Source organism: Zalophus californianus, chromosome 15 (genome assembly GCF_009762305.2).
Source record: "Zalophus californianus isolate mZalCal1 chromosome 15, mZalCal1.pri.v2, whole genome shotgun sequence".
NCBI lineage: Eukaryota > Metazoa > Chordata > Mammalia > Carnivora > Otariidae > Zalophus > Zalophus californianus.
The window spans coordinates 20745622-20769641 of NC_045609.1; the positions used below are offsets into that span (position 1 = coordinate 20745622).

A 24020-nucleotide genomic window follows, 5' to 3' on the forward strand; every position below is an offset into this window, starting at 1 on the left:
GAGAATGCTTGTGACTTTACAAAGTATACACAGACCTTGGAACATTAAGAAATATGCATATTCCCAATCGAAAAATAGTTATATACTCTTATAGTAAACAAAAAGATTAGCAATCATAACTATGATCACATTAGATTATATACTGCAGACCACAGATCTATCCAAAATACCTATTTTCAAATTTTAATACAATATTTTAATATAAACATCTGTCAATTTTAGACAAAGATAATTCACAAAGTACATGCTATAAGAATGAACTTTGGTAACCAGAAATGTAAAATTTCAAATAACAGATAAAATAATGTGCTATTTTTATATAGAAATAAAAAATTAGCAGTGACACATTCTAGTATGCTTTACTGAATAGCCTAACGGACTTAAGGGACAAGGTAGATGTTTTTATCACTTAAAAATCTATTAGAACTTTCAAATAAATTACATTCTTACTAGCTGTATTCCTTCCTACATAAAAAGAAGAGTTTCTTTTCCTCCTCTTATTGATTTTTTTTAAAAATCATGTTCTTTTTCCATACACTAACATATGCAGTTTCCAGACACTAAATAGGCTTTCCTTAATAAGTGGCCCACCTAACAAGTATTATTTAGATTTGATAAAATATTAAGATTTTTTTGAAATAATTATACTGACTGTGCATTTTCTGCTTGGCATGGAGGAGACTGAATTTTTTTTCCAATTATACTGTTAGCTGTTATATTTTCCCCCATTTAAATCCTCCTTCCTCATTGATGGTTACTCTTGCCATCCCTTCTTAAAAACAGCTAATACTACCACTAAAGTGCTTCAGTTTTCAATATGTCAAAACTACCTAGCAAGAATGGCAAAGGAAAATAAACTTGACCTTATCTTGGTTGAAAGTGAGCACAAACATTTCCTGAACCTCAGATTGTTTTGGCCACATCTTGCTTGCTGATGAGGACCTCTAATAGTCTCAGTTTGGCTTTTATGTGCTTATATTCATAGTACTCATCTGCCATTGGCATCCTGTCTTCCTTTTGTGGACTTCTGCAAAACAGAAAATACTGTCTTTTAGCTCATAATAAATCAAGTCATTAAAAATCCTTTTATAATGTTTACATGAGAAAGTACAGAGTAGAAGTTTCCACTTGGTTTTTGCATCATGTCTTTTTTACCTTCCCTTCCACCTTCACTCACTCCCTCCTCCATGTGTCATTAGGTTTTTGTATAATAGTACACTTCGAGAACTTGAATGTCTTAGGTGTTTTGCAAATATATGGTCCACTGCATAGACAGACAACAATGGAGCAAGTAAAAAGGAAAAAAAAACAAAAACCAAAACTCTCAGTGCATTCTTAATCTAGTCATTCTCCCATTACTCATACCACAGTTCATGCCTATGAAGAATGTTCAGCCCTTACAATGGGAGTTGTTAAAAATTCAACCTAAAAACCACATAAATTAAGTGAAATAATTTATATAAATTTATGGTGATAGGGGAAAAAAAGCTCAATGGTTACCTTTAAACATGAAATATTTCCAAGTTTTCTTTTAATTATAATACGTAACCTATCTCTGCTAATGTGTAGTAGAATCAGTGAGATGTTCATGGATTGAATATATATGAGTCTGAATTGCAATGTTTCTCTTTGCACACTAATTCTAAGGCTAGACATCTGACAATGCATATTTTATACATACTCATTCTAACTACTATATGTTCTTGCTGTTTACTTTGAAGAATGTTTGGGTAACATCTGGAGTTAAAACCATTCCCTTTCCACAAAAATATGTGGCCAGGATATGTTATCTAAAGGGAAGTAATTGCTTCAGGATCTTAGAAGGCTCTTGTCTCCTTGGTTGATAAGATTACCTATTGCTTTTAGAACATTTTCATTCATGACTTTGAAATACTAAGAGTGGAAAACAGATGAAACACCACAGTTGCTACTGAATATAAACACAAATACTCTCTAATATTAGTGTGGCTGGATGTAGGTAAATAGCAAGCATTTAATGTTTTACCTATACTCCCTTCTATTTTCCCAGTACTGATAAAAGATCTATCTCTCACAAATTTAAAAAAAACATGAATCTATAAAGATTTCCTAAGAATGGAGTTATCTACTTGTGATGCACCACTATACATTTGCCTGGAATTTCTAGTACAGAACTCAGAACAGTACACAAATCTGTAGATAGGGTTTCTCTTAAATATTGTCTAAGTTATTTAATAGAATTCCTTTGCCTCCATTCTGTATTATGGACCAAACTTAACTGGGCCTCTAAATATCACCTTAATTTATATAAACATATCTAAGTGAAGAAATGGTCTAATTTATCAGGAAACACTAGTAACCCTAGCCCATCATGCAACTTTTCCCTGGTCCTGCAGACTCTTTTTTGGCTAATAAACAAGAGTATATTGGCCAGGGGCACCTGGGTGGCTCAGTTCGTTAAGCAACTGCCTTTGGCTCAGGTCATGATCCTGGAGTCTTGGGATCGAGTCCTGCATCGGGCTCCCAGCTCAGCGGGCAGCCTGCTTCTCCCTCTGGCCCCCTCCCCTCTCATGCTGTTTCTCTCTCTCTCACTCTCTAATAAATAAATAAATAAAATCTCTTAAAAAAAAAGTGTATTGGCCAGAATGAAAAATTTTGCTAAGTATTTCCTGAAGCAGTTTTCCCATTATGTAAAACATGCTAATGTGCTTGGTACAGTTCCTGGCTTATAACTGTTAATGTCATATCTACATGATTATTCCTCTTGCTTGGCAAATATTACCAGGAACATTTACAGTAACTTAAAATTTTTAGTAATCCATTTGCATGGTTATTTTACCTTATGGGCAGGATTAGGCCTTCCTAATAAAATTTCTTAGGATAACAAGATTAAGATCCATATTTCCTAACCATTCAACCCTTTGATTTTAGTTGTGATATACCACCACTTTGGCATTTAGTTTAAGTATATTACCACAAGAGGGCATACAACCTCAGTCATATACAGGCATATCTGAAGTAGGGTTAAGGCAAAGGTACAGTAGAATACTATACATAGGACATCACTAACTTCCCTGTACATCAAAAGGTATGCCAAATACCACTGGAGCTCCATTAGGCAGGACTACTAGCATACTGGGGTGGTCTCAAACTCTTTGGATTCCTGGGTACATACAGATTAAAAAAAATGTAAATGTAAAAGCTGTATGGAAATTCTGTAAAGGGAAAAAATGGAAATGGAAAAAGAAAACAAGAAATTATGTTTTATATTCTAAATTTAACATCCACAAAACATTTTTCACTAGATTAGTTATCAGCAGAAGGTAAATAACTTGGACTTGTAGCAGTCAACTGGAAAAGGAAGATTCCAGGTAGAAAACAAAGTGGGTTGTATCTGTATTTGCTGAACACAAAACGTTTCTGACTTAATAGGTCAAATCCTATTGTACAGCTCTGGAGGACTGCAATGGAAAAGCTGCTAAGAGGTGAGTAGACCAAGCTTTCAAGGTGCTTTAGAAAATAGTCCCTGTCCATCAGGTAGACCCTTAGTCTGCTGCAATGAAAGCAATTCAGGAAGGGCAGATACGTAGATGGAGAGGAATACTGAGGGGCCAGTGTATCAGTGACTCCCACCTCTGCCACCTTAATAACTTTGTGACTTTGGGAAAGTCACAAGACAGACAGAACAACTATAGCTTCCCAAAGTATTCCAGGAAGTCCAATCATTTCATCTTTACATCTTACAACCATGGAAACAGGCTCCAGATAGCTAAATGATTTGTCTCTTTCTCCTCTGGAGGTAGATCAATAATCTTGAATCTTATGATTTTATCATATATATAATAACATCAAATAGATTATATATATATACATATACATATATAATTACATACATGTAAAAATACATATATAAATTATACATATAAAAATTATATATACATTGACAATACACCAAAATTTAGAGGAAACTAATGGAATGCCTAATGAGACTTAGGTTGACAAAAATAGACAAAGAGAGGACATAGCTTAACATTTATGTTAGGAATAGAAAGAATAGCTATGAACATCTGACTTGAAAATAAATAAGGGCAGATCCTTAAGTTTAAAAGATACATTTAAAACAAAAGAAGAATTATTTAATAAAATAGGAAATAACTTGTGAAAGTAAGTAACCCAGAACAAAGAAGTTATATGGGTTGAAAAATCAAATAGATTTTTTAAAGGTTTAGATAAATTCAATAGTTATCAAGAGATTTATTATGCAAAGTTAGGGATTTTTGGATTTCATCCTTTATTTCTTAAAGCCTGATGTCATACTTGATAGCTACAGCCTCTCATAAAACATACCTAATAATGGCACTATTAGAATGTTGCATTAGACAGATTTTGAGTCTAAGTCACTGTGGAAATTATTTACATCTTATATAAAGTCTCTGTTCCTGCCAAAAACTGCAGCTCATTCTTAACAAGAGTTCCCTAGGAAATACTAACTTAAAAAAATCTCTGCCCACACTTACCTTCCCGTTTGTTTAAAAAACTGTTCTTCAAAGTCTCTTAAGGCTTTTCGAAGTCTCTTCTTGTCAGCCCTAGTTTCTCGGAGATGGTCAAGAAGTACAGGCCTATATCAAGCAAAATATATATTTGCCATTACTGAGCTCTGGCATAATTGAGACATCATAAGATTTATCTATTCAGCAAATCATATTATGATACAGAAGGATTCTTCCTAAAAGAGTATCTTTTGAATAAATATAGTGCAATGTAGAGCCTGATCACAGGGAAGCACATAAGCAGAGAATGAAAACAATGTCATAAGAGAACAGAAAGGACAGACAGAAGGCAAGCCAATGGAGTCCATTATAAAATGTGGTGAGGGTAATGACCATATGAATGGATAAGGGAGAAAGAGACATTTTGAAAGAACATTCATCAGTACTTGGTGATAGGCTAGAACTAAGAGGCACAAGAGGAAGAGAGTTTAAAGAAAATTCTACCCTTAATGTAGAGTATGGGGAAAATGGCAAAACCCCTTGGGAATGAAACAGACCTTATTCAAAATAAAGCTAGAATTACACTGCAAATTCTACTCACTTCATTCTACTAAGCTAAGAGAAAAGTCATGCACTTTTAGAGCAAAAATTGTTATCTAGGAAACTTGTGCATGGTTTCAAAACTTTGAATTCCCTGTTTTTATTGACATTCTTAAAAAAAAAAAATCCCAACACTCCCCAAAAGTTAATAACAACTGCTTAAGAACAACCAACCAACAATAAATAAATGAAAGAAAGGAAAGCGAGGGAAAGAAGGAGGGAAAAAGGGAGGAAGATTGATTTTCTGCTTCCAAACAGGTTACTTCTCAGAGCTGAAACTGAGGTACCAGCTGATTCTACAAGCACACTAAAATCCCAATTTACAACTTAGTCCTTAGTCCCACCTCATATATTTTTGGGGATTCCATCCCTATCTTGAGGTATACATTCACCACACTATAGTAATACATGTTAAAGGAAATCTCATAATCTGGCCTGTAATATACAAACCAAAGAAGGTCAAATGATCAAGAGGAATGCCACCTACTGAATAATGATAATGATAATAATAATGACAATACAAATAGCTCCTGAGGGGCCATTAGGAGCCTAAGGGCAGCTCATTACTTATGGCCAAGGGGATCCCTAGGCTGGAGAAACCGTCTTATCTAAAGGAGTAGATAGACTAGGAGAAAGGCCCTGACAAATGTTGACCTACATGGGATCCCAATTCCTTCTGGTCCAGCATTTTCAAAAGCCAGCTGTGCTTCACACACTGCCAAAAATTAGACCGATGCCAGACCCTGCTGAAAAGATGTGCAACTGTAGGAAATTAGTGTTTATGGCACCTTTAGGACCTTATTGGGAGTGGTGGTTGCTCGGGGCTTCGTCTTCTCAATTCTCCAGTCAAGAGAACAACCAGATTATGCTTTTCAGCAACTGGTGGTTCACATTTTTTTAGAGAATCTAATAGCTCTTGTGGGGAATTTTATATGCACATATAAGGTATCCCAGACCAAAAGAAGTTGAAAAGAGACTCCATACTTAGGATTCACACTCACATTGTAGCCTCATGTAAATTGGACATGGATAGTGCTGGTTGTTTGATTTCTTTTTTTTCATCTGGCAGCAGGACCCTAACAGGCTCAGTCTCATTAGAGAAGGTGAGGTGGTCACCAACAGGAAGGTGAGATGCTGGATCTGGCAAAGGAAGTTGTTGGCTTCCCTGTGGACAGTCTTCATCAGAGTCCTCTTCCTCCTGCTTATCATAAGCAGAGTTAAATAAAGTCACAAAATGCTAAGTGCCTCTTGAGGCAAAAACAGGAAGAGGAACCATAAATAGACACCATGAAAAGACTAGGTGACCCCTGTGTCTACTGAAAAACCAGAAGGAAGCAACCAAGAGGAACTCTTCCTCAGTTGCATCAAAAATCTTGCAGAGGTTAATGAGCAAAGAGGCACCCATGCTGTGCGAAAATGCTCAGCAAGTTCATCTCTGCTGGACCAAAGAAGGCACAGAATCCAAAATACGGTCCAATCTGGGCTGCACTAGTTCCTCCCTTTCACCCAGACCTTCTGGGCCCCCAGCTTCATAACAGTTACATGGGTTAGAATGAGAGGGACTTCAGATACCTTTTGTCATCCAGAAATACCCCAAATCAGATCCTGGGGTGGACTACATTCAGATACAGAGGATATTGAGAAAATTGACAAATTCAGGGATGAGCTCTAGGAAGGCCAAAGCAAAATGGAGTTACTACTCCTTAATGTGTTCTGCTAATGCTAATCACAACCAAAAGATTTTCTTGCAAGGAAATCTGAAAATCATAATCCATTTTAAATCATGCTTCCTTAATGGAAAAATTTTAGAGATTATGACTCACTATTGCATTTGTCTTTAAAATTATGAAAGTATAAATGTAGTCAAGTATACTTGAATGTATATTTGTTAATATTTATTTCTTTTTATATTGGTATCTTGAGCAAGTGACTGAATATTAATGAAGTAGGATTTGTGGTGCTTTTCAAGTTCTGTATTCCCATAAGTCATTCTTTATTGAAAATAGTCTCAATTTCAGTAGCCATATTTTCTATTGAAATAAATCTTATATCTTACATAGTGATGGTCAAATGGTACCAAAAACACATGTTGCATTATGTCAAGGAACATGTAGTCAGTTTTCTTATTCAAGAAGAAAAATTAACACAGGAAATAGAAAGCCTCTGTTTGGTCTAGCTGTGTTGTAAATTAGATAATGCCAAATTGAAATTCATCATTTGTTCAAGAAATGAAAGCAAATTGGGACGCCTGGGTGGCTCAGTCAGTTAAGCATCTGCCTTCGGCTCGAGTCATGACCCCAGGGTCCTGGGATTGAGTCCCATCTGGGCTCCTTGCTCAGCGGGGACCCTGCTTCTCCCTCTACCTGCCACTCCCCCTGCTTGTGCTCTCTCTCTCTGACAAATAAATAAATCTTAAAAAAAAAAAATTCTTTTTGAAAGCAAATGTTAAAACTGGCTTTAAAAATACAGTTGCTATAAATTCCTCTTTCATAGTAATTTTAATTAGCCACTGTTAAGTAAATATTAGGCTTAGTGGAGACCACATTTCTACTTTTTGAATAACAACTGGCCTCGTTAGCAGTATATACTGCCAAGAAGGCTTATTTATAACTGTGACAGTGCTGCCTCCCTACCTAAACTATACCAAGCACAAGTAAAGGTTTCTAGTTAAAGCAAGCATCCTAACTTACAATTGTTGGAATAAGGGAAGGTGTTGACAAGATTTGCTTGATAATCCTGTATCGGTCATAAAGAGGCTTTATGAGGTTCTTGTCTTGCTTAGCTACCTGAAAAACATGAAATTAATTATTGTTCCTTTCTTAGATGAGAATGAAAACATCAGTATTTTTTAACAGGCAGAAAAAAAGTTTTGAAGTCTCAAAATAGGAGATTAATAATTCTATAATACAATAGTAATTAGAAAAAGAAAAGACATTTATAAGATACCATTTAAAGCACATGTCAATTTTCTTCTAGGAAAAGTTTCTTAAAGGATAGGCCCAAGTTTAGAAAGATGTTTAAAGCTTTCTGAAGGAATCCAAAATATGTATATGGTAAGAAGCGTGTTATTTACTTCTTCATTCTTTAAAAAACCCATATGTGATTGAGACCTATTAATTTTTCTTCTGAAACATGTATTTTATCTGGATTTTCATGATTATATTCACAAATACCAACCTTGCTTAGGGCTTCATCACAACAAGCTTGGAGTATATACTAGCTTACTGGCTAGCTCTGATATAAACTATTTTGGATACAACAATTAACATATTTGAATCCTCAATTTCTTACCTGTACAACAAGGAGGTTGGAATTACAAAGTTCCTTCCAACTAAAAAATTTCATAACCTCTTGGTCCAAGAATGTATTCTCCTACCTCTCTGCTGTATGACCCATCCCTAAGCTATTATTAACTATTTTTAACAGGTCACATTGTGCATAAAAATTTAAATAGCTTCCTATTTATCTATCAATCCCCTACCTATCTACCCCACCATCACCTTTCCATCCAAAGTGACCAAACCTCTGCTTGCCTTGGTTTTGCTCCTGGCTGTGTATCCTACATTAATTTGCTACATATTTACTACATACAATTTCCCTTTCACTCTGGTCAGATGGTTCTCACTCAGCAGGTAGCAGGAAGGGATGGGAGAAATAACACATAGCATAATCACCCAGGTATCATTTGTCAAAATACAAATACTCAAATGTGCTATCTGGTTCTCTGCCTTCCAGATCCCTTTGCTGGAAGGAAAAGAACACAGCTTAAGTATGTGTATTTTTTAAACTTCCTGGTTATTCACATGCTACTCTACCCCTACCCAGTTGAGAACCATTCTGGCCCATATTTATCTCCCTTTACTCTGAACTTCTCTGTCTTATTATCTGGGCCTTGACTATTTTCTATGTTTCAGTTTTGTCTGCCCAAATAAATTAGGAGTTTTTTTAAAACAAATATTATATCAAATATTTTTTAAAATTTTCACAGTACCCAACACATCCCCTTCCCTGCTATAAATTTATCAACCCAGGTTTATAAACAAAGGTACTCTAATTTTTAACAATCTTCATATAATTCCACAGGATATAACCTAAGGCTCCTTCATTTTCAGTAGAAACAAAGGCTTTCTATAGAAGCCTTTTAAATATTATTGGTTAAGTAACCCCAAGAGCCTTTCATTTACTGGCCCAATCATTCCTTAAATATTTTCTTAGTCATGATACATCTTACCATGGGAAAAAAAAAAAAAAAAAAGCTTTCATGTAGTCCATGGGGTTTTAATAGGTAATAAAGAAAAAAATCTCAATCCAAGTTCAGAAAACATTAACATAGTGTTTTTATTCAGTGTCTCACTGGGGCTTATATTCCATAGAAAGCACTTCAGAAAATGATGCGTTTAACTGTTATTAGCAACTCTCTATGGCAGTTTGATTTTTGTAATTTTATTTTTAGTATATTCTCTGGATTCTAGAAAAGCTAAATTTAGTCCTAAAAGAAAGAATGACCAAAAAGCAAGTTAGAATGATGAATACTATTATAGAAAAGTATCTTCTACAGATGCCAGATGAAAATCAGTGTCCATGTACAATGTATGCACTCATCTTTCACTCTGATGAGTCCCTGATTTTACTTAGAATCATTATCAAAGCAATCCCCAAAGAGAGACAAAAGGGTTCAATGGCTGTAAATACAAAACAGTGTCAAAACTAATTCTATAAGTGATCATCCTCAAATAGGAAGGCAGGCTGCCTGAACAAGAAGGGCTAGTGATCAGACTATGTGCCAGGAGCTGTCTTCCACTCACAGACCTATAGAGAGAAACTATGGAAGACCTGCAAGGGCAATCTTCATGAAGGAAGATGAGTCAAGAGATAGGCTCTGCTTGAGTAGCTCAAATCTAAGGGGCAGACATACATTTGACTTGGCTATTCCTCAGTCATTTTCTGCTAAGAATCAGACAATTGTCCCCTCTGTATTCAATGACTATTTCTGAAATGCATCCTCCCTGCCTACTTCTGCATATTGATGGCTGTCCGTGGTATGTCAGATGTATCTAACTTTTGATTTTTGTTATGTGAATGGAGGAAACAAAGACAGTGTTGAGTAACCTGAAATAGCCAGAGAGAGATATCCAGAGCATGAATGGACTGTCAGATTTAAAGATAAATAAAAGGAGATAAATCCCACAACTGATGTGAAGTGTGTGTTACCCACTTATCCACTGGCTATCACAAAAATCTAGAATCTTTGGTGGGGAGGGAATGGGTTGGCCAAGTAGAAGAAAACCTATTCACTTCTCACAACACATAATTGCTTATTTTAAAGTCTAAACATATTTTGTTTAAAAAAAGGCCCATTTCTGCTTGTAGATCACAAGTCTCCATGTAAAGGAGAAGTCCAGGGGCATATGGTAAGCCTTTTGGTATTTGATATATGTTGCCACCTTATAGTTGAGACTAGATAATGTGCAATAGAACAGGTAAAGGCAGCATTCTCCTCAAGAACACTTGATTTCAAAGTTAAATACGCTAGTTTATTAATTCTGTCCATTCACTCAGCAAACATTTATTCAATACCCACTATGTACAGACACTGTAGGATCATGAGCTACAAACAACTCCTCTACTCAAGAGGTCTAAAGTATAAAATAAGAGACAGAAAATGTCATACAGCATAGTTAGAGCTATGATAGGGGAGCTACAACTCTTATTCAAGAAATTAAAGGCAACCACACCACTTTTAGAGTTGAGACAGAAAGGACTACAAGGAAGGTTCCCTGGCATAAGTGAAATGTGAGCATAGATGTGCAGGATGAGGAGGAATTAGCCAGGTAAATAGTAATTGATTTCATTATCTTCTTTGTAAAATATGATAAATATTTTCTTCAAGCTCTAGGCTCATTATCCAAATGTCTAATTGACAACTCTACCAGAATGTCTCACAGAGATTTCAAAACTGGTATGTCTAAAGAGTTCAGTTTTAGACATCTTATTACCTAACTCTTGTCCTTACTATGTATACCTCATCCCAGCTTCATTATTTTTTATTAAAAAAATTTTTAATAAATTTTTATTAAAAAATTTATTTTTTATAAGTAACTGGGAACTGGAGGAGAAAGAGATATGATACACCTAATATCTTTGTCATTTGCTTCCCACCAACATGCAATACTGTAACTTCCAGAATAACATCCTGGAATTAAGTGGCAACACCCATAGGTCATGACCAATAACTCACTAAGAACTTACCTGACTGAAATTTCAGAGCCAGTCTCCTAAAGATGTTTATGTGGTGCCAAGTGCTCCTATAAATTGGTAAAAACCCTAATCTCGCTGACACTGTATTGAGTGTTGGGGCCTATGAGGATATGGTGAGGTACCTTAGAATCCTCCTGAGCAGGAAGCTGCTCTCTCTTCTCCTTCAGGCATGTCAACACAGCATCTGGAGTCTCCTCTCCAGGGGAGCATGGCTCAGGACCCACAGCTTCTGACTTCCCATTCTCTCTGGGGACTGCGCGTTGCTCACAGGACAGGTTTCTAGGTGGGCCTTTGGGAGTACTCCCTTGTTCTTCTGAGAGCTTCAGCTTTAGTTCTAAGAGAAATGCCATGAGTTACCATGAACAAGGAGGACTCACTGGGCTTAAAAGCAGAGAGCTTTTCAGAAATTCCCACAACTGACGTGAAATCAGTGGAAATGGACGGTGTTGCTGATGGCTTTCCACAGGGCAATGGCAGCCTCAGTAACCAGAACCAACAGCATAAACTCCCAATCAGATGGTAGAAACAAACGGCTCTAGAGACTGGAATCTCCTGGAAATGGAGTAACTCATGTGTAGGAGTAACTCAGTGGTTTAAATTTCAGAGGATGAATTCTAGAGGAAGACCAGTGGTACTGCCCCAAAGATTTTACCCGTTACCCACCATAACACCTACAATTCTACACTCAAAGGTTCATTTACTTGAGTTTGGAAGTTTTGTGCCATTAAGAGCCCCTGTGTAAATAAATGCAAGCACTTCTGTAAGGCATTACACATGTAGACATCTGAGGAAATATAGGAGGAATGGGAATGCCAGCCCCAACTTGACAGATTTCACAATTTTGTCTAATGTTATCTTTTAAAATCCAAGAATCGCCATTATTTCAATGTGGTTTTATATAAGACTACATAATTAAAAATAAAAAAAAAGCCACCTGGGACATGTCAGGGAATTACATTTCAGAATATGCTAGGGGCTGATAATGTCCATGTGGCCATTTGTATTGATTTCTCAATTACACAGCTCATTTTCTTCGTTTGATGTTTGTTTTTTAGTTAGATTCTGGTGTGGTGTTTAGACACTGCATATTTCATAAACCTGCTACATCATTACAGTTTAATACCACTGAATTAATATTCCCTTCCAGTTCCTTATCACCACGCTTTTAGAAATTTGGAAAAAATTCCCCCATCTCTACGTATCAAAATAAGTACGTAGAGAGAGGAAGAAAATAAATTTTTATTGGTAAATACCACAGTGCTTTTAAACAGATTTTAGAGTCAATGAATACTCACATCACCATCTCCAGAGAAACACAGAAAGAAGAACACTGGATTAGGAGGTAGGAGAAATGAGTTTTACACCTAGCTCACTACCTCTCAGATATGTAACTTGTCCCTATCTCTGGACATAAATGTCCTCATCTGTGCAATGGGGGATGCAGAGTAAATGATTGCTCAGGTCTTTTTCTAACATCCAAAAATCCAGTAACCCAGGGAAGTTAATACTCCACATGTTGAAATGCTCCTGGCACTGAAGTGAATCATTCCACTTCAGAGTCTGTAGTTCCTCAGTCTCTTTATAAGGAGAATTATTAGATGGGACCAAACAATGAAGGGGACCCAGGACTCTTTATTTCAAAATGGAGCCTCCAATCTAGGTGAGAGGCAAGGTTAAAGAGGGCACAGGTGGAAAAGAATAAAAAAAGAAAATGCCTCGGAGCACATTATCAATATTTTAACTGCTTCCTTTCTGGAAAAAGAGACCCTTGACTGGCCCTTACCTTTGAGTTGTTTACGACCTTTAGCCAAATCATTCATCCATTTCAGGACTTCAGGATTAGAAGTCTTGTCACCATGTGAAGGCTACAAGGGAGGGGAAAGTGTGGGTGGGAGAAAGGGAGGAAAAGAAAAAGAAAAAAGGAAAAAATTTTTAAACAGCCAAGACACACAAAGGTAGTTCAGAGACATATAAACCTGGGAGAGAAATTCAGGTGTGACAACTCCAGTTGATAGAGTTTCTTCTGAAAAACAGAGCAAACATTCTTGACCTCCTCCACATTTTTGTCCTTGCCATGGGCATTGTTTCCAAACATGCCTAGTCACTCAGCACTTTTCACATAGCCCTAACCATGCCAGTGTCCCCGGCAGTCTAATCCTCAGTCACCCTGTGGGCCACCCACACCCCAAACTTGGTTGCCAGGCCTTTCTTCATATCAGTGCAGTTGACTGCACTAATATAAACCAGTGCTTATTCCCTCACCTGTGCTCACACACATGGTTTATGACCACAACCTGTCTGGGTTATACTGACAAACTGGAAGATTTAACTCCTATCAGTCATTTCCACAAACCTGGAGAAAGGAGACCTCAGGATCTCTAAAACCTGACAACAGTCTGAGGAGTCAGTACTTCAGGGGGATACCCAGATTTCTAATCATCTCATTGTTTATAGACTCAATATCCTACTGCGCTAGCATTAAAGTAAAACTTAATCATATGTGTGTGACCTTGGGAAAATTACTTAGCCTCAGTCTCATTTATCAGATGAGGATTATAACAGCATCTCCCTCACAGGGTTGCTCTAAGGGGCAAATTAGTTGATGTACATAAAACAGTGAAAGCACTTACTGGCATATGCTATACACTATAGGTGTGTTAACTAGAATTACAAATGTTATTATTATTACTGGCAATTTTTTTTATTTTTATTGTTTTTTTGTTTTTATTATTATTTTTTTATTCTGGGAGGCATGACTCTGTTAAAACAAATCATTCACTTTGATTTCTGGATTTCTCCTCAGAGTCTAAAAGTAGATTTTTTACAGAAAAGAGAAACAAGGAAAGAAGGATGGTCAAACATACTTAGCCTCCACCCCCACAGGTCAGTAAGATCCTTCTTAAACAAATCAAGGCCACCCTGTTAACTTCAATGCAGGCTCAAGAAGATTAATGGCTACTCTGAATTGAGTATATACAAGGACTACTATATAGGAATGTTCAGGATGCCCTGATCATAATTATAGAATCACCAGAAATGTGTACATTGATAGTGACTAAGTCTAGGGGCTCTGCCATAGGTTTTTTAAGGATCCACTAAGTCTGTGTAACATCAGCAAGTTGTTGGTGAGAGAAAGGCATCAAGAGAGAAATGTGTCCCTCCTAGATTCAAAGGGAAAAAAGTGCTTGTATGACATGGTCATCAAATGTATGTGGGATTACGGGTGCCTGGGGGGCTCAGTTGGTTGGGCATCTGACTCTTGATTTTGGCTCAGGTCATGATCTCATGGTCCTGAGACTGAGCCCAGCATTGGGCTCCACACTCAGCGTGGGATTCTCTCTCATCCTCTGTCTCTGCCCCTCCCCCTCTGGCGCACGCACACACACACACACACACACACACACACACACACACACACACACACACACTCTCTCTCTCTCTCTCTCTCTCTCTCTCCCTCTCTAATTAAAAAAAAAGTACACGGGATTAAATGTTAATTATGAAACATAAGGCATGGTTCTGTCACTTCTAGAATTCTGTAAAAACCATACTTTTAAAATCAAGATGGAAAAGAAGAGTGAAGGAAAACAACAGTGGGTTTTTCCTAGGGGAGCTCAGATGGTTTCCATGAGTGATGCCCTGGTTTCAGTACCATGGACAGTGACATAAGGACACACCTCCAAAACCGCTTAGCCTAGTCCTACCCATGATGTGCTAGAATGAAGCACTGTGCCACTTCCCTGTTATATAGTTTAGTGTGCTGGTTTCGGGTAACAGTCTGGTTATATGGACAGCCAATATTTTACATTTGGTTTCTCAAAATCCTCACAGAATTCTCCACTCTGATCTGAAAACACAGCTTGTTCATTTGGAACACATCTTTTTCACTAGATAGGCTCTACACAGTTATCATCTTTTTAAATAATGTTAACAAGAACAAAAACCTAAGGCCCTACACCAAGGACCACCAAAGAAATCAGCTTTCACTACTGCAAACAGAACTTAGGAAAATTTCAAGGCTGATTTTTTTTTCTGACAAAATATTTTAAAGCCTGAAATCATTTTCTGAAATGAATTTTTTATTTCCCTACTCCCAGGGGAGCTTTCAAAAGAGGTTAAATCGAGCTCACAAGGTTAGCAGTTTTCAAATCACATAGAAAGTTTTCACGTACAAACTGTGGCTATTCAAGCCTTCTAACTTCTAAACTGAAATATTCCAGTTTAATAGACCCCAAGAGGATAAAACCCAGAAATTACAGACTCATAAAGTTACAAGTCCAAAGTCACAAAGTTCCTAACTAGCTGTATTTTGTTCAATGCAATTAAAACAGGACCTCCAAGGCACATGACTGAGGATATCACTGGACCAGATTTGTGGTCTGTCGAAGACAGTTCAAAAGACACTTTAGAAAGAATTCTGGATTAGGAATGAAGAACGAAAGTCAGATTAGGAATGAAAAGACCTGAGTTGTCTTGGTTAGGTCAATTCTTCGCTGTGTCATCCTGGGGAAGTCATTTCCCTTCTCTGAGCCTCAGTTCCTTCAATGGTCAAATGAGAAATAAGACTGACTGATCCCTTCTAATTTTAATATTCTCTAATTTTGCCAATAGTGGACATCTGCCTGAAACAGCCTTTTCTAACTCCATGAGTGTAATGATAGTTAAGTGTAAAATTAATTGTAGGGAATAAACATGGTTTTGGATAGGAATGTAAAATGGTCACATTCAACAGAGGGAAAGATGCATGTGGTACTAGGGCATCAGACTAGCACAGAGGCCCAGGAGGAGCTCAGACCAAAACACTAGCTGTGGGTGCTATTAATTCCACAATCAGCCTGTCAGGAAGCAAATCCTTACACAGAGTAACTAATTAAAGTCCATTAACATGTCAAACCTCTAACCACAGCCTGGCACCCTGGCAGGAGGGTGAGAGGAAGCCCCGTTCCCTAAGACATGGAAGGTTCTGGTTACACCAGAGACTTTTATGCACACTGAGGCAGTGGCGACCATGAGGCCTTCCTCTACTGCTCCCAAATTCATCCATCTGCATTTGTGAATGTTTAAGTGTGTTGTGGGGGCATGTGTCTGCGCCAGCTTGAAAACTTCTCTAGACAAGGGCAGGAGGTACCAGAAGAAATTCCTTTCCAAAATAGGCAGCCTGCTGGGGGGCTATTATAGTTGAGAGAAGTAACCCAGGGTCTGTGGCTGCAGGGAGGAAATCAGTAAAGAATTAATGTGTACATTTTTTCTTCATTTTTGGGCAAGGCAGAGGCAGTCATGGGATAGCCTGGTCAAATATCAGTTAAATCAATTAAAAAGTTAATAATACCTAGGACCATTTACTTCCTTTGTGCTAAATTCTATAGTAAGCATTATATATGCACTCCCTCATTTAATACTCACAAACTTAAGAAATCGCTACTAATATAAACTTCACTATGCAGATGGATAAACTGAGACTCGGAAAGATAAAGTAACAAGTCCAAGTCACAAAGTTCCTAACTAACTGTGACAGATTCAAATCCAGATCAGCCTGCTTCAAGGATGGCCAGGTAATAAGTATTAAACAGGCCCTGGAATGGAGCCCCTAGTTGTTACTCTACTGTTTCCAGTGTGAGGATATGACAGATCCAAAAACATTCCAGCAGCAAACAGAGAAAATTAGCTTCTCTCAAGATATCTAGATCTTTCAAAAATGAGGACACTAACAAATTTTACTTCAATTCCTCCATTACAAAACCTACTCATCTTTCATCTACAACCCCCAGTCTGAGCTGAGAGAACACAACTACCTAAGGCAAGTTACAAGTCTTTTCTGGGCCTCAGTTTCCTTATCTGTAAAATAAAGGCCTGTACTTGTTATGTGTAGAGTGCCTTCCTGCTCTAAAGAAGCAAAAGACAATAAGTAGCTGTCACTGCCTGACTTCAAGGAAGAAAAGAACCTTCAACACCCTCACTAAGGTGGTCTCAAAGAGCAGTCTGATTTTTTTTTCTATTGTGCAAAGATTAAAAAAAAAAAAAATCACTCCTTATACCTCTCTTTTATTGGATTTGAAGCCACTGTGGGAAATGGGATAGGAAGAATGGGAGAGTGGAATATCACCCATTCTTGCCTCCCAGCCCGGATCTTAACCCACTCACAGGGATGTGCTGATTGCCTCTGTACCAAGTGCTTAGTAAGCCTTTAAATATTTCAAGATGTATGAGACATTATTCCCTGTTCTCTTTTATTCTGATAACAAGCTGTCTGGGCCCTCTGCCAAAGACCCAATATCTTTGTGCAATTCTACATGAATATGACTTTTGTCTATGCCATGGTCACCCTTAAGGAAAATAAATAAAACTAGCACTGGCCATAAGAACACTTACCTCTCTATTGTTTCTCATGTGATAAAAGAAAAGGTTCATCATTACAACACTGCAGCACCAGCATGAAGACCGGTGTCTGACAGGAAAGGATGGACTGGGGTTTGTTGTTCTGAATGACCTGAACAGATGTCCCTTGATAAGAGTACCTCTGGTTGATAGATGAGGACCTATGTCAAAGAAGATTCTCTCTCTCTCCCTCATTCTGTTCTCAGTTAGAGATTCTGACCTTTGGGTCCTTAATACGTTCTTATAAAACTGCGAATAGTAAAGGGTTAAAGAAAAAAATAAGACCATAATTCAAAAGCTTTCCAAATATCAGTCCTAGAAAAATTAGTAACAATAGTGTTCCTTGGGGGAAAAAAGGAGTACGAATAATCATGTCAGTTTGGAAAGAAAAGTTATAATCCGTTATTACGAAATAAGTGATCAGGGTCAAATTACAGCCTGTGAGACTAGGACAGATCCAGGAAGGGAACTCAATTCATAACGTGTCCCGGGTTGGCAAATGGAAACAGCTGTCCTCTGGCACAGAGTGGTAACCAAAAAGGAAGGACAGGAAAGCCCACATACGTCTGACACAATCCACTCTTATGTCAAACCACAGGGCGCTTACCCGGTATTTCTTTTCTTGTTCGAATTTTTCTTCAAATTTTCGAATTTTTCGCTTGAGACTCTGGATGTGCTTAGTGAGCTGGGTAATGGTCTGTGGATCCTTGCCATCACTACAGCTGCACCGTGAAGAACTTCGGGGCCTGTAACAATTGTAGGGAGAGACAGAATCATCAAAACCCATTGTCTTCCCATAAACATTGCTGCTGGTCTATAAACCGAGCCTCCTGGATTAGGGCAGTCTGTTATTTGGTGAGTCTACCATGGTGGCATCTGCTCATTAATAGAGACCACCAATCACAGAATTCCATTATGGGAAAATGCCACCAGGGACTTCAGTATATAAATGTCAGAATATTAGTCCAGGAAAATGCATTTCCTAAAGCTTGGAGGAGGCCAATTTAAGACCAAAAAGAGACATCCTGCTGTGGTGTCATCCCTGACAGGTTGCATGAGACCCACCTAATAACATTTTAAGAAGATATATTGACAAAACAGAGCCTCTGAAAATCTGATAAGAGGAATGGATCCCCTCCATAGAAAATTCATTCATCTTCTCACATGGCACATACTTTATAATAGCAAGAATCCACTAACTCCCTCAAGTCCATCAACAGACAGCCTGTGGACTCAGGTTTGGATAAATTCATTAATGACCACAGAAGTTACCAAGGAGAAACTAGGGATTCCTTGCACATGTTTTCAGTCAAGGAATACTCATTTTAGCTATGCATCAAGATTATTTGTAAAATTAAAAAAGAAGTGCACAGTTCCAGACATTTTTTGGGTGGGGGTGCTGGGGGGGTGGTGAAGGGCAGCCATTGTAAGCTACCATTTTTCTAGAATCTAAGAAATTGAGGTGTACGACTCCCAAGCACTGCCACAAGCCATCCTTTGAGGCCACTGTGGGCATGGAAAGAATATTAAGCTCACCAAGAAGGATATTCCTGATATCTGCATATATATATATATATATATCTCCTTATTTAGGACTTTTCTCATTTCACCAGAAACGTTCAAACATGCAAGCCCTGGGGTATCCTGCATCCCCTGACCATTTCCTCCTGAGACAGCAAGACCTAACACAGCATTCCCAACTAGAAAGTACAGACTGTTGCCATGCATTGCTCAGGTCTCGCAGTTGCATTTGGTAAGCATGTTTGCACTATTTTTGACCTATACTTCATTGTAGGTTATGAATGTAGTATTGGAAAAACCATATGAAATGAAGATAATAACAAAACAATGTTTTCTTACATCATAAACTGCTGAGTGCTGGGTGGAGAAGGGGCTGATTCAGGGTCTAAGTTGAATCTCTGGCTTTGGCTGAAGATGGAGCATCGTGGTGACAGCAGTGGGTTGTCACCATCAGTGATGTGACAGAGCAGCCTGCTAGTCCCAACAGACTGGAGGTCTTCTGGTGCACTGTCTGCTTCATTCTGCCCGTCTTTGTGGACTGGTGCAGGGTCTGGGGAAACAAGATAAATCATCAAGACCTAGAAGTGACAGAGGCCTTGAGACTGTCATGTTCCTAAGTAAAGATCATAAACATTCATTATTATGTCTTGCCTCTTTGTCATTTCTTCCTTCTGGGGATATGAAAAGCTTTCAAACTACTGTCATATTTGTTCTCGGAGAACCTGGGCAGAAAATATTAAAGCTGCCACCACCACCACCAAAAATGGAAACACAAATTATTTTGGTATGAATTATAAAATCAGCATAGCCCCAAACTACAAAAAAACCTCTATTTCATATCATTTGCATATGTTAAAGGGTATATTACAAAATGCTACAGTGAAAAGGGAAACAATAAATGGAGCTGAAGCAGAAGAGGACAGACTATGGGGAAGAGAAGGGACAGCAGGAATGCCAGTGAAGGCAGGAGAGTGAAGGACGCAGGGAGGTAGGGAGAGGAGACCATGGATAGAAAATCACTCAGCAGCGAGTAAAAATGATGAAGAACTCTGCTTATCAACATGGAATGAGGTTCAGAATATACTAAATGAAAACCACAGATTTCAAAACAGTAATGATTCCATTTTATGTAAAAAGCATACATTTATGTATCCAAATAAATGTACCAAAAGATCAAAGAAGCTACTTAGAAAGTACAATACATGGAAGAAAAAGCCTTGAGTTGTGCTGTTTGCCGGGCAAAATTGAGAAGGGGTTTTGGCTGCTCTTCATTAGGAATGATTCTGTTTATTTTTCAAAATTTTATGTAGCATTTTATTTTTGACAAAACAAAACAAAGCAAACCAAGAACAAAACCTGCTCCAAACCCTCTCCCCAGCTAGGATGCTAGGTCTGTGCCTGAATTCTCTGATCATTCCTCCTCTAAATGAGCTCATTAGCTTCCTACCCCAGGGTCAGTCCAGAAGGTGAGCACACCTGTCCTATGGAGGTGAAAGCAGGGAAGTGAGGAACATCAGCACATGGAGTCAGAGTGGCCAGGATGAGAATTGCTACATCATGGGGCTCTAGACAGCTATTCAAGCAGCAGCCAAAACTCCTCAATTTTGCCCAGCAAACACTCAGGACAACTCAAGGCTTTTTCGTATTCCTACCCCAAATAAAGAAAAAAACAAATGTTTTCTGGGTGAATACCCTGAAAACCCTGCAATCCACTTTTCCAAAATAAACATTTATCAAAATTTGGTACCGGATGACTCTTAATCAGGTTTAGAATGGCTCATGTTCTCCAGAGCTTGAAATGCAATTTGCTTTGTGTAACATCAAAGGTCTGACCCCTTGTGTGTTTTCAACTGGCTTCTTTGCTGTTGAGTCGCAGGCTGGGAGCCGGGATAATGCCTCCTATTGTGCCTCTGAAGTTCACGGACAGCATTCTATCAGTGGCTGAGGCTGCTCAGAAATGCAGGAGATGAGGCCTGGGGAAGAGGTGGGGCCAGGCCTGCAAGCAAGGAGCGCTCCTGTGTCTGACAACTCGCCACAGGCCACACCCTTGCTAAGAACAATTTACCCAGAAAACACGGTTTGGCAGGAGCCCTAAGGAGGAACAGGAGTAAGAGTTACTAATCAATAAATCACAACATGTGCTAACAATCACTTTCAAAACCCACCAGGAGGTATACAGTTTCCTTACCAAATCCTTTTCTTAAACCACTAGGCCCCAAGAAGAAATGCATCGTATTTATATTACCTGTCTTTGAGCAGAATCTTCTGGTAATAATGATGGGGAAGAAAAGAATCTTTAGCAAGCACCGGGACCAGTGTGTTTTGGTTGAAATGGGAAAGACCTGAGGCCTTCAGCTCTTCAGCTCAGCTGGGGCCTATGGTCAAAACTAACCGAGTCTCTTGGTGCTGTTGTATAAAGCCAAAGTGGAGGCCCTTGGGCTCTTAGCCATCTGGCTGAGGTGGAGGTAAGAAGAGGGTCCACAGGGCACAGTGCTCTCTTGTGATGCTGGGCAGGAGCAGCGAGTCACTGCTCCCAGTCAGCCACGCAGCCACGAGGGTAAACCACCCATACACTTAAAGCCATTCTCCCTACAGTCATTCTGTTCTCCTTTCAGTACAGTATTCAATAAGTTACATGAGATATCCAACATTTTATTATAAAATAGGCTTTGTGTCAGATAATTTTGCCCAACTGAAGGTTCATGTAAGTGTTCTGAGCACCTTCGAGGTAGGCTAGGTGAAGCTAGGATGATTATTAGTAGGCTAGTTAGGTGGATTCAATGCATTTTGGACTTATAATATTTTCAACTTACAGTGGGTTATCTGGATGTAATCCCACTATAAGTCAAAAAAGATCTATATCTGTATATAGATAGAGCAGAAGAGTACATAATTTATATAAATTAATATATTTACTATGCATTTTACATAGATAAATTTCAACCTGTAGGTTTTTCATTTCAGCTTCATCTTAGGTTAGGATGGCCAAGAAATAATGAATTTGATGTGCTACTTTTTTTTTTTACTGATACACATTGAAATAAATTCCTACTAAAACTAACAATGTTTGCCCATGCACCTTTGTCTAGCATATTGGTGAAACATTGCGATAAGGCATAGAAGCTGCTAAACACAGTAACTATGAGAACCATCATTTTAATAATTATCATCAGAATAAGGAATTAAATATTATGCTCTCTTATTGAACACCAACTATACACTCAGAGTTCCTATGGGGTTAATACGGGAAATGAGAACCAGTATACCCTTCAACATATTGTCCCTCCTACCAGTTCTTATTTATAAATAAGAATAATCATATGTAATATTTCTGGAGTGACTCACTATGTCCTCAACTTGTAAGAGTTTTCGCATGTATTTAATCTTCATAACAACTACATGACGCTGATAGTAATAAGATCTCCATTTTAAATTCAGTATGGAAGGAGATATAAACTATGTTAGCACCAGGGAAGGTTTGACCAGTGCCCATGATAAAAGACTCCACGTCTCTGACCCTACAAGCCAAAGAGTGTTTCTGGTGGCCTACTCACTGAACAGTAGGGAACAGAGAAGAGAATTAATTATCATCAGTGTGTGAAGGCCAAGAGACCACTTCTGATCTTGCTGCAACCCCAGGTAGAAACAGATGCTGTATTACAGCTGTTGAATATTCAAGTCATATTTAAAAATATATCTAATGTGAATTTTTAAAGTGATTCAAAATGCAAATAAATCTCTATCTGCAACCACTTGAGACGTACTGCTGAAATCTAACTGAGTAATGAATTAGCCATAGTCTTGTGGATTTGTTGATTTGCATTCTCGGGTTTGCCCTTCATGGTGAGCTTTTATAGGTAGCATTCAGATACATTCCAAAAGCCGAATATCAGCCTTTGTTGGTTTTAAAAGCTAGATAGGCCACAAGTATGTCCATCACTCTAACAAGGCACAAGCATCTGAGTTTTCATCCTGCCTCACCCAAAGAGCGTCAGCAAAACAAAAAATAGAAACAACCCCAAAACATCTGATGGGTACACAATGGATTCAGTTTTAGGTATGTTGAATTTGAGCACCTGAAGGTACAAAGGGGTTAGCTATGGAGTCACAAAAGAGAGAACATGCGTAAGCTTGAAGTCATCTTTGTAACTAAATTTGGGGAGACAGGTGAGTTTGCTTGCTTGGAGACTACCAAGAGGGGAGAAGCAGTATCTCCAAGGTTAGAATGGGTGGGGTAAGAGTGAGGACAGATGAAGAGGGATTCCAGGTTGATGTAACTGGCCACGTTACTGAGTGGGGTGTGGTTGGCCCTCCAAGTCCACACAAGTAGTGCCAGTTTCTGTGGACAGCCACCAGAAACATCTGAGAACTAGAAGGGTGGGAAATTTGTCACTGTGAAAGCAGGCAGACACTCTGCAGGTCTAAGAGCCACTTTGCCATCATGTATAAAAGTACAGGATATAGGAGCACCTGGGTGGCCCAGTCAGTTAAGCATCCAACTCTTGGTTTCGGCTCAGGTCATGATCTCTCAGGGTCATGAGATCAAGCCCCAGGTGGGACTGTGCTCTCAGTGGGGAGTCTGTTTGAGATTCTCTCTCCCTCTCCCTCTGCCCCTCCCTCTGCTTACTCTCCCTCTCTTTCAAATAAATAAATAAATCTTTTTTTAAAAAAAAAGCACAGGATATAGGCTCAGAAACACCTAGATTCAAGTCCCAGTTTTGTCATACGTGTGAACCTGGGACAACTTGTTCAATCTTTTACATTCTCAGTTTTCCCATCTATATAATGGAAATTCAT

The 24020-nt window shown here is 38.4% G+C and overlaps 1 protein-coding gene across 5 annotated transcripts in view; it reads right to left on the reverse strand.

Moving 5' to 3' along the window:
* Positions 1-25: 25 nt before the first annotated feature.
* The window catches only part of FAM13C (family with sequence similarity 13 member C), a 174540-nt gene continuing 150545 nt past the window's right edge, over positions 26-24020 (reverse strand). For 3 of the 5 annotated variants that reach the window (XM_027596221.2, XM_027596219.2, XM_027596216.2), the window contains 8 exons: positions 19563-19773; positions 18310-18448; positions 13111-13192; positions 11450-11661; positions 7760-7855; positions 6071-6270; positions 4497-4598; positions 26-1027 (listed from right to left, as the gene is read on the reverse strand). In XM_027596221.2, coding sequence (XP_027452022.1) covers positions 904-1027; positions 4497-4598; positions 6071-6270; positions 7760-7855; positions 11450-11661; positions 13111-13192; positions 18310-18448; positions 19563-19773 — 1166 coding nt within the window. In that variant the 3' untranslated portion in view covers positions 26-903. The remainder of the gene's footprint in view (positions 1028-4496; positions 4599-6070; positions 6271-7759; positions 7856-11449; positions 11662-13110; positions 13193-18309; positions 18449-19562; positions 19774-24020) is intronic. The other 2 variants (XM_027596220.2, XM_027596217.2) reach the window with 1 other exon arrangement.